We start from the raw sequence: 12,551 nt of genomic DNA on the forward strand, positions 1-12,551 counted from the left end.
GCTGTAATATAATAGCCCACTTTACAGCATCCAATCAAATCCTGATGGATGCAATCAACCCCCATCTTACATCACCATTCCCGCTAAACCTTCTGTTTCACTCAAAAATGTCAAATTACAGGAGCGAAGTGGGTTGTGGATACCATTTCATGTTGTTTATAAAGTCACCCAGTAAGGAGGTGAGCGCAGCCTCAAGTGACATGATGTAATGGCCAGTTTTTCAGTGAAATTTCAAGAGAGGGACGAATCACCGTTGTAATCGTCTCCAAGAGCTCCTTGTAAATGAGGTCATGGAGCACGCGTGTGCGTATGATCGCACAGAGCTGTGTTTCTTTGCCGTTCAGTGCCCGTGGGCGAGTGAGAAGAAGACTGTCCATATCTCCATGACATAAACCTTCAGTTACTGCTAGCAATCTCCCAGCTGCTCCCACTCAAACAAGTGTCATCCTTCTCTTCCTCTTTTTCTCGCTCTCCTGTCGTGCTCTATCTATCTCTTATTCGCTCTTTCTCTCTGGTGAGCTGTCTGCGTCTGCTGCATCACGCTGTGCTCTGAAATACGGCTTTTAATAAAACGTATGGATGGTAAATGCTCGTCAAACCGGTAATAAAAATGGAGGATTCTTGGTGTTTGGCGGAGGCAGAACTGTGGCAGGGACTAACACAGTCGGCTAGACGAGAACACAGCTGCCTTCCCACACAGTGCACAGCTGGAGAAAAAAGATGTGTGTGCATCTGTGTAGAGCTGTTGGCTCTAATAGACCTTTCACTGTAAAAGAGGGGCTGCCATGTTGTTAGCGGTACGTGCTATGGCAAATGACACTACTAGTATTGCTCATATACTTAGGGTTGTGGATTCAAAACAAACCCCTAGCACTAAGCACTGAACTTTGGTTTGTTTCACCGATGCTTTCTCTCATGTTAAGATCACACTGCGGAGGTGCTTTCTTATAACACCACAAAAACAGTAATGTAACCTATCAAAATAAATCACATGACATATATAATAATGGTGTCAATGCACAGTTCCCGCCAGTCCTGTTTAAACTATGGCATGCAAAGTTTTCTTTCTTTCTTTTTTTTAATAACAATCAAGAAAACAACGCAGTCTGAAGCTGGTCACTTTTTAGATGATCTTGCACATCCCTGTCTACTCAATTGTGGTGATGTCAGTGCCCTAAAAGATGTTATAATGGACTATTTCACATCCAGAGATGAAGGATTGGATGATGATGTTACTAAAGAGGAGGAGTCCGATGACAGTTATATGCACAGGTGCACTGCGCTTGCTTTTCTAACTACAAGGTACACTATTCGTGCTATCCAAACATACAATTGGTGATCAGAAGTTCAGAGACTATGCCCTTCATGATAAACAAAGGACAACTGTCCTCTTCAGGGTAACATTAGTCTGTTTGTGTAATGATGCAGTATAGCGCTCCTGACAGACAACAATTGTTAAGTAGAAGTGAAAGTGAAACCCATCTCACTGTAAACCTGTTTTTCTCAACATTCCATTACGGAAAATCATAGCAATCAGCCAATTTCAGATCGCCATAACTTTTGTTACGTTCAAGATATGATTTCATATGGTATCAAAACTTCACCATCATGTGTTGGGTTTTCCTAGATCGCATCACATATATCCAGAATCTGCAAAATCTCAATATTTTACCATAAAAAAGAGGGATCATACAAAATGCATGTTATTGTTTATTTAGTACTGACCAGAATCAGATCAGAAATTTCACATAAAAGATGTTTACATATAGTCCACAAGAAAAAATAATAGCTGAATTTATAAAAAAATGACCCCATTCAAAAGTTTACATCCCCTTGATACTTAATAATGTGACAGTTAAACTGTCTGCATGCTGTTCTTCAGAAAAATCCTTCAGGTCCCACAAATTCTTTTATTTTCCAGCATTTTTGTGTATTTGAACTCATTCCAATAATGACTGGCTGATTTTATGATCCTTTTGAGATCTTTCCACGAGGGACTCATATGCAACTATTAAAGTAAGTTCAAACGCTCACTGATACTCCAGAAGGAAAAACTATGCATTAAGAGATGTGTAAATTATTCTTATTTTACCTAAATAAATCTTTTTTTGTTTGTTGTTGTTGTTGTTCATTTAGTACTACCCTGCAGAGGCTACAGAAGAAAGTTTACATGTTTCACAGAAGACAAACTAAGTTACATTTACTCAGAAATTCAAATGTGAAATATTTTCTTAATGCATGGTTTTTCCTTCTTAAGCATCAGTGAGCATTTGAACCTTCTGTAATAGTTGCATATGAGTCCCTCGGTTGTCCTCAGTGTTTGAAAAGATGGATCTCAAAATCATACAGGCATTATAGGAAAGGGCTGAATTTTAGGGTGAAATGTGTCTGTGAGATATGACCAAAAAAATAAAAATACAAAAATAAATACAAACAGGCTGCATACTCTACTATCGAGAGCTCAAAAAACCCCACAAAAGTAAGAACTGTATTATGCAAACTGCATTCAGCACATACTTCGTTACACATTTGTGCAGTTACCTGATTTGCACAGCTTCAATGCGACTCAGGGTACAATAACAAACAGAGCGTGCAAACAAGTGCCACTATCAGTGGCTACAATTAATTCTCACTGAATTGCCTGCAGTTGTTTGGAGTGATTCGATAGGGAAAACAGCAAGACAAATTTTGGTATGCAGCTGAACTGTACTGTACTTAGGGGGAAAAGAAAAATATGGGAGAGAAAGAGAGAAACAGACAGTATAATGGGGGATTTGCCTGCAGGGGATTGTCATGATCCACAGCATTGGTTACAACCCTTGTCCCAGTAAGAAATTACTGTTTACACTATGTGTGTGTGCATGTCACCTTACATGATATGATTGCGGCAAAGGGGCTTCAGGCACATATGTATGCTGGCGATTGGGTTTATATGGGTGTTTGTGCCGTGATGCAGATGTGTATGTCGTAGAGGTTTGCCAGCTGTTGTGCACTGTGGGGAGGTGGACAGTGTCACAGATCTTAAACCACCACACACAACACGGCTGTGGCCAAACACATCAATATAACTGATACCTGATCTGCCCTGGGCTCGGGTTCAAAACATTCCACTGACTAGACAAATACAAACACATTTGATCCTGTCACACTGTATGAACACACACTCACTCAGAAGCTGTTCTGGATTCAGACGTGTTTAGCCGTGTGCTCTGCTGTTCTGAACAGCTGTATGGTTGTGAAACTGTGTTTGTTGGTGAACAGCATGAGCTGATAGTTCATCGTAGAGGTGAATCAAGCCTATCTACAGCTATCATAACATTCAAATTCAAACACTTTTTTCTTCTTTTTTTTGAGGCTGCTCCAGATTTGCTCTCAGTTATGCATTAACTTTGTTTTAGAAGTTTCTCTTAAATTCACTATCCCTGTTAGGCAAAATCAGTTCTCTCGGTGGCCATCATGATAACAGCCCCAGGCAGCTATTCTCTAGTAGCTGTACAAAGACTGAAATCTTAAAATCTATATGTCAAGATTATGTTTCAGCAACCAACAGTAGAACCTGACAACAATATAACAAAATATATAAGGTAAAAATGACAATTTTACACTGGTCCAGCTAATATGCATGCTAATGCATTCTAGAGTAAACTGATTGGTCAATGGCACATTTATATATAAGAAAGGATTTTAAACTCTTATAACCACCATGATAGAAGTTATGAGTTTCATTAATTTCTATACAAGAATCCATATTCACCATGTCACTAAGAAAAATAAAAATAGAGGCAAGACATCTGCATGAGACAATGTACAGTAATGACATTAATATGAATGTGAGTGGAAGATGTTAATATAAGCTTCATGTTTTTTGGAAATTTCACATCTTTTCAATAGTCCTATTCCTATCATAACTGGAACACGGTCGAAAACTTTTCCCATTAAAAAACACTTACCCATCATAAATATTATCAACCATAATATTGTTTTGCGAGATTTCTAAAAATAAAAAAGCTCTCCTTTTGACAACTGGATTATTTTAGATTTTATTTGGCTACTGATATGGCATTTTATCGAAAAAGACTAAGTGCACCTTTAGAGAGATCTAATTTGCAGTCTTTCCATCTTTCCTGGACTGTTTTTTAAATTGAAACCTGATCTCTGACTGTAGATACAAGAGATTCCTTGTCATTATATCAGAAATTCTGCCTCTGTAAAATTGCCGTGTGATTCTGCCAATTTCCTGACATTTACTGGGATATAATTTGGAGATATTTTGTACATACTGAGCTTTCTTATTCGAGAACTCTGCACTAGAATGGTGATGAGGAGCACGGCCAGTGTGTGAATGCTTGTGTGTCACGGCCGGGTCATCAATCACCAGCATCATTGATTGAATATTGACCAGCGTGGGCCATAATTCAGCATCTCTATCACACGCAGCCTTACCAGCAGACCCAGAGCGGCAGAAACCTCTCCTTTCAAGCAAACAATAGAGCAAATCTTATATACTTGAGCCAATTAGAGGAGAATGAGAAGACAATAGGAGCATATGCATTCTTATGTACACACACACTCTCTGTTTCTCTCTATGTATACACAGCCTCTCTGTTTCTATTTTTCCATCTCTCGTTCCCCTGCAGAAGAATCCTGATCCAATTTTCACCCGATCAAGGTCTGCTAGGATGGCAGAAATAGCAGTATTAGTTTGATGTTTGTTCTTCAATCAAAAGCTATTGACACCATAGTTCTTCTGCAGCATAGACCATCTAGTTATATATTTATTTAACTTTCAGCAACATCACTAGCCCCCAAATACAACATTCTCCCATCCTGCAGTGGCACTAAGCGAATCTACATTTATATAATGCTTCCAAGCTTGAATTGACTATTGAACTGTTACCATCTTTTTGTTTAGCTGCGCACCTTATTGATTGTATTAAAGGGATTTTTTATTTGGACCGCAGCCTTGAATGAAGAGAAGTGAGCTTTACGCTTCAATCTGCTTGACAAAACACGTCTGGGTGAAATCAAATTTCCACTGACGTGACCGAGAAGCGGCCCCACCTCTGCATCTGAAGCACAGTCGCACGTCACGTTTTTTCCAGAGTCAAATGCCACATGCCTGAAGGAAATACCAGTGCTTGTACGGCAGAGAATGAATCGTGTTAAATTTTTAGGTGAATTTAGGTCTATGCTTTGTTTCTCTGTAAATGAAATGCCACATTGCAAGCTCCTTAAACTTTGGCTTTGTCATGACACCCAGTCTTGTTTTCTGCCGGCTGTGCGTTAGAATCAACACACATAATATGACTTCTGTGTAGTCTTTGGAGTTTAGAAAGAAACCAGTAAGCTATGGTGTCATGGGAATTAATGAACAATATGCAGAAATGATGCAAAGCACATTGATCAGTAAAAAACCCAAAAAGTTCATAATGTAAAGTTAATTTAAATTCATTCAACATATTTGAATGAAGTCTATACATAAAGTGATTTGAGCAGAAATGGGAAGAGGTGGATAAAAATAGACTGACAAACCAAACATTTGCCTCATCTGGTGCTAAACAAAGTAAGCAGAATGAGCAAATAAACAGCTCTATCAGCAGACGCAATTAACTGTGTGAGAATACGTCCTGAAATACTTAGAAATATCAATATAAGGCGGCATTGCAAGCATCGCTATAAAAATTAAATAATATTGGCTATTAAACTAGACGCAGCATAGAATTAGCATTTCCAATTAAGCATTAATCACATAAACTGACTAAACTAATTGTGGCTGATTTGTTTAATTTGTTCAATTTCAAATTCACAGACAGAGTGATCACTTTTATGTTCTAATACAAGAGAAGAATAGAGGTGAGAAGATGCTTTTCATTTATATTTTATCTGTCTATGCAATGTATATTTGTCAGCTCAGTATTTATTTTTTTTTTTACATAAATGGGCTTTATGAAGGAGGTCCTTTGCAAGAGGATCATCATATTTGTGGCTTTTTCTAAAAGTCTGAAAATGCCCGAGAAAGACAGAGTGAACAAGCAAGAAGGAGATATAGATGAGATAATTACAGTTCTAATCCTCTGGCTGTAAACTACACTCACATTCCCACCAACATGTCCAAAAGTCCCACACTAAATACCCACCAAATGTTCAACTGAAATGGAGTGAAAGTGCCAAGTCCAGATCCTTTAAATCCCTCCCAAACCTGTGAATGATTCTCAGCGCAGTGACTGTGTAGGAATCCCCGTCAGTGAGTGTGTGCTGGACGATTTTTTGATAAGACTCACTAGCAGCGCAGCGACGCCTGGCACACATAAACATGGGAAGCGATGAGTGTGGAGAGTGTGTACACCTCCACAACACTGTCAGATGCATTAATCACTTACTGTGGAGGAACTGTTTTTTTCTGGGTTGCTGTGAACAAGAGGGTTTTTGTGTGTTGTAGACCCATATTAACACTGCAAAGGCAGCATCAAAGTCCTGTCTAAAGAATTCACACACTTTCAGTGCAGTCATACGTTTGAATGCATACTGCAGATCCACTGCATTGCTGTCTGTAAAAATACTGCAAACTTATACCAGGGCTTGACGCTTAAGGAAAACATTTAGGAGCACATTAAAAACATTTAGGGGTGCGGTGCAAATTTTTTTACATTTTGTGTTTTAGCTTTATATTTAGAAAGCACACAAGGTTTATAAATTATTTTGCTTCATACTGTTTAATAGGATAATTACGTAATTATGTATTTATAGTCCTATGAAATTGTATGTACATTAGGTATGTGACGTTGAAGCATTTATATGGTTTTATTACAATATAGAATTTAGTAAGTAAAAAAGAAAAAAAGAAAAAGTGTTGTCCTCCTAACAGGTTGAATAACTTTATTAAATATATTTTACTAAAGATCGTAAAAAAAATTAAAAAAAAAAATATATATATATATATATATATATATATATATATATATATATATATATATATATATATATATATATATATATGAAGTAAACAAGTGTTTTAAGATTAGAATGCAAACAATTTAAGTTCAAATGAATGAAAGAGCAATAGGTAACACTTTACAATATGGTCCCCTAGTTAAATTAATTTAAAGGTGCATATAATGCATTGATAATATGTTCTCTATTGTCTCCATGAGTGTGTAGGTGAAGTTTTATCTCAAAATACCCCACAGATAACTTTTTATAGCTTGTTGAAATTGCTACTTTCAGGATATGTGCCAAAATCCCGTTTTTGTGTGTGTCCTCTTTAAATGAAAATGAGCTGGTGCTCCCTCCTCCCTTTTCACAACAATGTGGAGCTTCAAGAGCTCATGCTGGCGGACATACCCCCATTGTTACAGTTTAACTGGTGGTGACCATGTTACTGACCGACCTCACATTGCTTCCAAACGCAATTTTTAACTACCACATTCCTATTTACTGGCAGCACGTGAAGGCAGCATTAGTGAAAACAGACAGCGACAATGGTAGCTTTACCAACATTAGACTTACAGAGAGCCAAGAAGCTCTTTTGGAAAGCAAAATATGATGTGTGATGCTTACTTTGTCTGGATTCTGGACATTTGCGCACAAAGCGTTGGTATCGATCGCACTTTCAAAAGCAATATTTGCACAACTCCAGCTCTGAACTGACCCTCGTTTGTGAGGCAGTAAAATATTAGCGCAAAGTATAGGACATTTTCTTGGAAAATTGTATTTAACCACCATGTCCTCAGCAGTCTATGGAGACTCCTATGTTCATTTGTGCATCCCAACACATGCCACTTTTAATGGCTCTTTGGTGCTGACATTGTACCTCCAACAACTACAGCAACAAAACAGTAATGGCGGACCGCTGCTTCTCACTCAGGGCTGTGTATATTCTGATAGGGCAGATAGGGCAGTGTCACTAATGGACAGGACTCTCCCAGAGTATGACGTCATAGCAGGGAGAAAGAACTGCTCGTGTGGAGAGACTGTTTATGATATATTGGGATTATAAAATAATGACTGTGTGGATTTTACCATTATAGGCTGGTTGTTTTCACACACTGTGGCCACACAACTGTGTTCAAACACCTTATAAAAGTGATTTTTGCATTCTATGGCAGCTTTAAAGAGGGTTAGCATTAACTAACAATGTGCAATAGTTAACTGTTGCAGTAGTTAATATTATTTATTAATGCTGATTAATAAAAATACAACTATTGATTGTTTATTGTTTTGTTTTGTTTTTGTCATATATTTGTAACCCTCAGAATGTAAATAAATACAATAAAATTGTTAGTTCATGTTAGCTCCATTAAATAATATTAGCAGACCCAATTTTTTATTTTATAATGCATTATTAAAAGTTTAAATTAACATAAACTAAGATTAAAAGATGCAGTTATTGTTATTTAATTTTAACTAATGTCAATGGAACCTGTTAAGTGTTACCAAACAATTATAATGAATCAGTCAATATATAGGTAGTTCATGTTTAAAGCAAGCTTAAGTTTGAAAAAAAAAAAAAAAGCTTAAGTCTTAAAATATTACTTATTTAGTGCTATGGTGAAGACTAAAGCAAATATAAATATGCAAATTACTGTTTGAAACAGAAATAAGTGCAGCTGCTTTGTTTATGGGGTTAACGGGGTAACGGCTGCATTTCTGCCTCACCCTCTAGTGGCAGTGTTGCCAGACGTACAATAATTATCGTATTTGTACGATAATTTTTACCTCTGTACGATGTACGATCAGTAATGAAAAAAATCCCGTAACGTACGATAATTTCAGAATTGTATGGACATTTAAATGATGGTAGTTGCAGTCATAGGGCTTCTTTACTCATACACAAAATCGGCTCATTACAGACACCTTAGGGTGTGTAATGAAGCCAGTGAGCACTAGTTGCGGTCCAAGACAGCAAGAACTTCTTCAACATCTAGGCAACACGCAGGATTCCAATGACAGTGGCTCATATGTGGAGTTAACTGCACCATGCAGAAACAGCTAAATTCCTTCTTCACTGGACAAGACAAAGCAAGTGTTAAAAATCATTTTAATATGATTTAATATCACTGAAAATAATGGGATAGTATTTTGTCTCACTGCTTCCATCCAACAATACGCCTCATCTATTGTGGTAATTTGCAGGTCGTGTCAAAATGTTGTTGGATTAGAAGAGATAAATAACTCTTTTGACTCGTGTACGATAATTTTCTTCCAAATACGATCATTTTGAACTTCTGGTACGATACTTGGACATTTCCAATCTGGCAACACTGTCTAGTGCTGAATGTATGCTTTCATTCGCCATGTCTCCTTCACTCATTCCGCCTTCTCATCTGTGCTTTTTAATTTAAATCATCCCCTTTTTAAAGTTCAATAATCATATGAGGCCGTATCGCTGTTTTTCCATGAAACAATTCTAGAAATTCATACATTTGTTACAAGTTACCGTATAAGTTAGGATGTTACATTTTGTTCACACTCATGCTCCTAAATACATTTTCCAGTGCGCACATATCTATTTTTAGTCGCAAATGCGAGTGAAATGCTGTTGAGCCATGTATACACATGAAACACATACTCATAGATTCCCTTGTGTGTACATGCAATTCATCTTCATAATTATGAAAAAAATATCTTCTCTTGTTCTGTGGCCCAGATTTGATTATTATTTCTTATCAGGGAAAAATCTATTTCTGCTTGCAGAAGCTGATTCTTTGAACTAGTGTAAATATCACATGGACTTTTTGATGTTTCCAAGTTTACTGTGTGAAAATTCTCTCAGATTTAATCACTGACTATTTATCTCATTTATTTTTATTTATAATTTTTCATGTGGAACTACAGCTGAAAACTGCTAAGAAACTGATAGGAAAGAAAAGGCACAAATTATATATTAAATGTCGCAATTTCTTCTCCTAGACGGCAATAAGATTATACTGAAACTTTAAAAATTATGTTGTCTCATTAACAGTAGACCTTAACCTTCCCCAGCTCCACCTGTATAGATCTGCTATGGGGTGATTTCATGTATGTTATATGTGGGGGTTATTTCATACATTTGAACTGTGCAGCAGCAGTATTTCTTACATGCTCACAGCAGCATGTCTGTGGATGTATTGGTGATAGCAAGTCCCGGTACTAGTATGAACTATGCTGCAGCAGTGTAGCAGATCTTTTCTGCCAAGACCAAACACATTAACATTGTCATGTATATTACATTGATGAAACTCTCCCAGAGTTGTCACGACAGAACTCTAAGTAACTTTCCAACTAGATATCAACTATTAGTCATTGGAGCAGACTGACTGTTTAATATCTGCTAACACTTTATTTTGATGGTCTCTTAATACACAGCCTACTGATCTTAATAAAATTTGCAATTACTTACCAACTTATTCTACTAAATCTAACACTAATCCTAATCTAACAGTTTAATAATACTCCAATGAGAGTTAGATGGATGTCTAAAGTTGGCTATCAAAATGAAGTGTAACCTGACAACCTATTTTATTTTCAAAGCTAGAGCAAGATTCAAACCTGTGATCACTTGCAAAAAGTATTTCTCTAAGCTATATAATTTGAGCTGCTTGAAGACTGAAATTCTAGAATCACTCCTGCAATGGATGAATCATCCGACTGCAATCTACAGCACTTAGTGAATGTATATCTACAAATTAAGGAAGACTGATTTACTGACTCACTGTAATGGACAGGCACATTAACACACTCAAAGAGTACACCGAGTTGCTAAAATGCAAAAGTGCTATTAGCATTAGAAGACCTCCTGTGTATATGGTTTCATCATTGAAGAGCTTTCATCTCTCCAAAAAAACACGCATTGCCTGCCATACTCCCATGACTATGACAACCCATTTTGAGAGCTGGCACAGTGAGACATTACCCAGCAGTCTCTGCACAACCCATTTACAAACTGCAGTGAAGCCCATTTATCAGAGACTTTAGCACATGCTCAGATTGTTGCCCATGCAGTTTCAGTAACAATCACTGACTGGAGCATGTTAAATATCTCTTGCGCTCAAAGGAGTTCTTGCTCTCTTTATCTCTGACAACTACCGTTTTGTATGCACTTAATGCAAGTAATCTAACTTAAACATTATATGCGATTACAAGCAACAGATTATCATAGCTTTTTTTATAGGAGGACAAAAAGAGAAGGATCCAAAGGTTATCCAGAGAATGGGCAATGAAGAAATTGTTTTATTTGGAGGTTTATTAATGGTTGTAAATGAGTTTAAATCCTCTTTTTTACATCCCGTAATCTCTCTGTACCCTTCACCACTACAGTAAGCTCTGGAAAAGGATAGAATCACTTGGGAAGTATACAGGTGATTAGTCTCCCAATCACCAGAGCTGGAAAGGATGAACATGTTATGTTTTCTAGTGCGGGTGAAAATATCTTTAAAGTGAGTAAGAATGAACATAGATGGAACATAAATGTACCACAAATTAACCTATGTGGGCTTCTAAAACTTACCGTCCTCTGTGGGAACATAGACATTGAGATAAAGGCAGTCCTCACTCTGGTTCTGTACATAAGCCGCGGCAGCATCCAAGTTGTCGGTGAACCATACGGGAAGCATGATCTCTGGCAGCACACCGTGAATGTTCTGTGGGCACACTGGTGCAAACTGGGTAGCATTACGGATCTCCTGCCAGGAGCCTGGTGCCTCCGGGGGCTGGAAGCGTCTCTCGCCTACTGGCGGGGTGGCGTAGGGGACGCCCAAGTACTGCTCGACCGGACCCAGAATCTCATTGTTCAGCTCCTTGCGTACGCCCCGAAGCTTCCCATAGCCAGTGGTGACCATAGGGTGCTTGGCTGCAGTGAGGTCTGCCCGCTGGCAGGAGGATAGCGCCAGGCGAAGTGCCAAGCCCAGTAGCCACACAAGGCAAGTTTCAGATATACGGCGCGGGCAGGAGCGGGCCGTCTCCCGCTGCGATCGTGCCACACCCACCGATGACATGCTTCGGCTGGGGTGAGCAGCGCCCTAACGATGGGGGATGTATATGAAACAGAGAAGGGCGAAGAGTTTCAAGCCGTCCCAGTGACGCCGGCTCTGTGGGCTCTGTGGAAGCGAGGGTGTGTGTATCCTCAGAGGAGCACAAAAGAGGCCTGCTGACACTGAGCGGCGAAGAACTTCATCCTGATGTTAATGCAACATTCGCTATTGCGATTTGCTCATTAGTTTCCTACAGGGAGAGAGAAACAGAGGCAGAAAGACAGATATCATTAACTGCTGACTGTAAAACATGCATGCCAACACTATCGAACACAATAAAAGGTAATTACAGTATTGCCTGAGGTTTAAAAATCATATCAACTATAAACATGTGAAATATGAATCTAATTAAATAGAATTTGTTCCACTGTATATATTCTTTCTCTTAATGTTTGTTTACTATCTTGGTTGAAATATCCCCTTTTCTTTTTGGAGTATTCTCTAAGGCGCATAATTACAGATGCGTATCTGGACCATGGGCCGTTCTCTCCAGCGTGTTGTCACATCGTCAAGAGGTGCGCCACAATGACACACATTCATGCT

At 38.2% G+C, this 12,551-nt stretch overlaps 1 protein-coding gene across 1 annotated transcript in view; it reads right to left on the bottom strand.

Annotated features, from left to right (window-relative positions):
- Positions 1–12,235, bottom strand: part of LOC113093094 (neuroligin-2-like) — a 41,569-nt gene extending 29,334 nt beyond the window's left edge. Inside the window, exon 1 of the mRNA XM_026258941.1 lies at positions 11,486–12,235. Coding sequence (XP_026114726.1) covers positions 11,486–11,972 — 487 coding nt within the window. The 5' untranslated portion in view covers positions 11,973–12,235. The remainder of the gene's footprint in view (positions 1–11,485) is intronic.
- Positions 12,236–12,551: the final 316 nt, after the last annotated feature.

Source organism: Carassius auratus, unplaced genomic scaffold (assembly GCF_003368295.1).
Source record: "Carassius auratus strain Wakin unplaced genomic scaffold, ASM336829v1 scaf_tig00214860, whole genome shotgun sequence".
Lineage (NCBI taxonomy): Eukaryota > Metazoa > Chordata > Actinopteri > Cypriniformes > Cyprinidae > Carassius > Carassius auratus.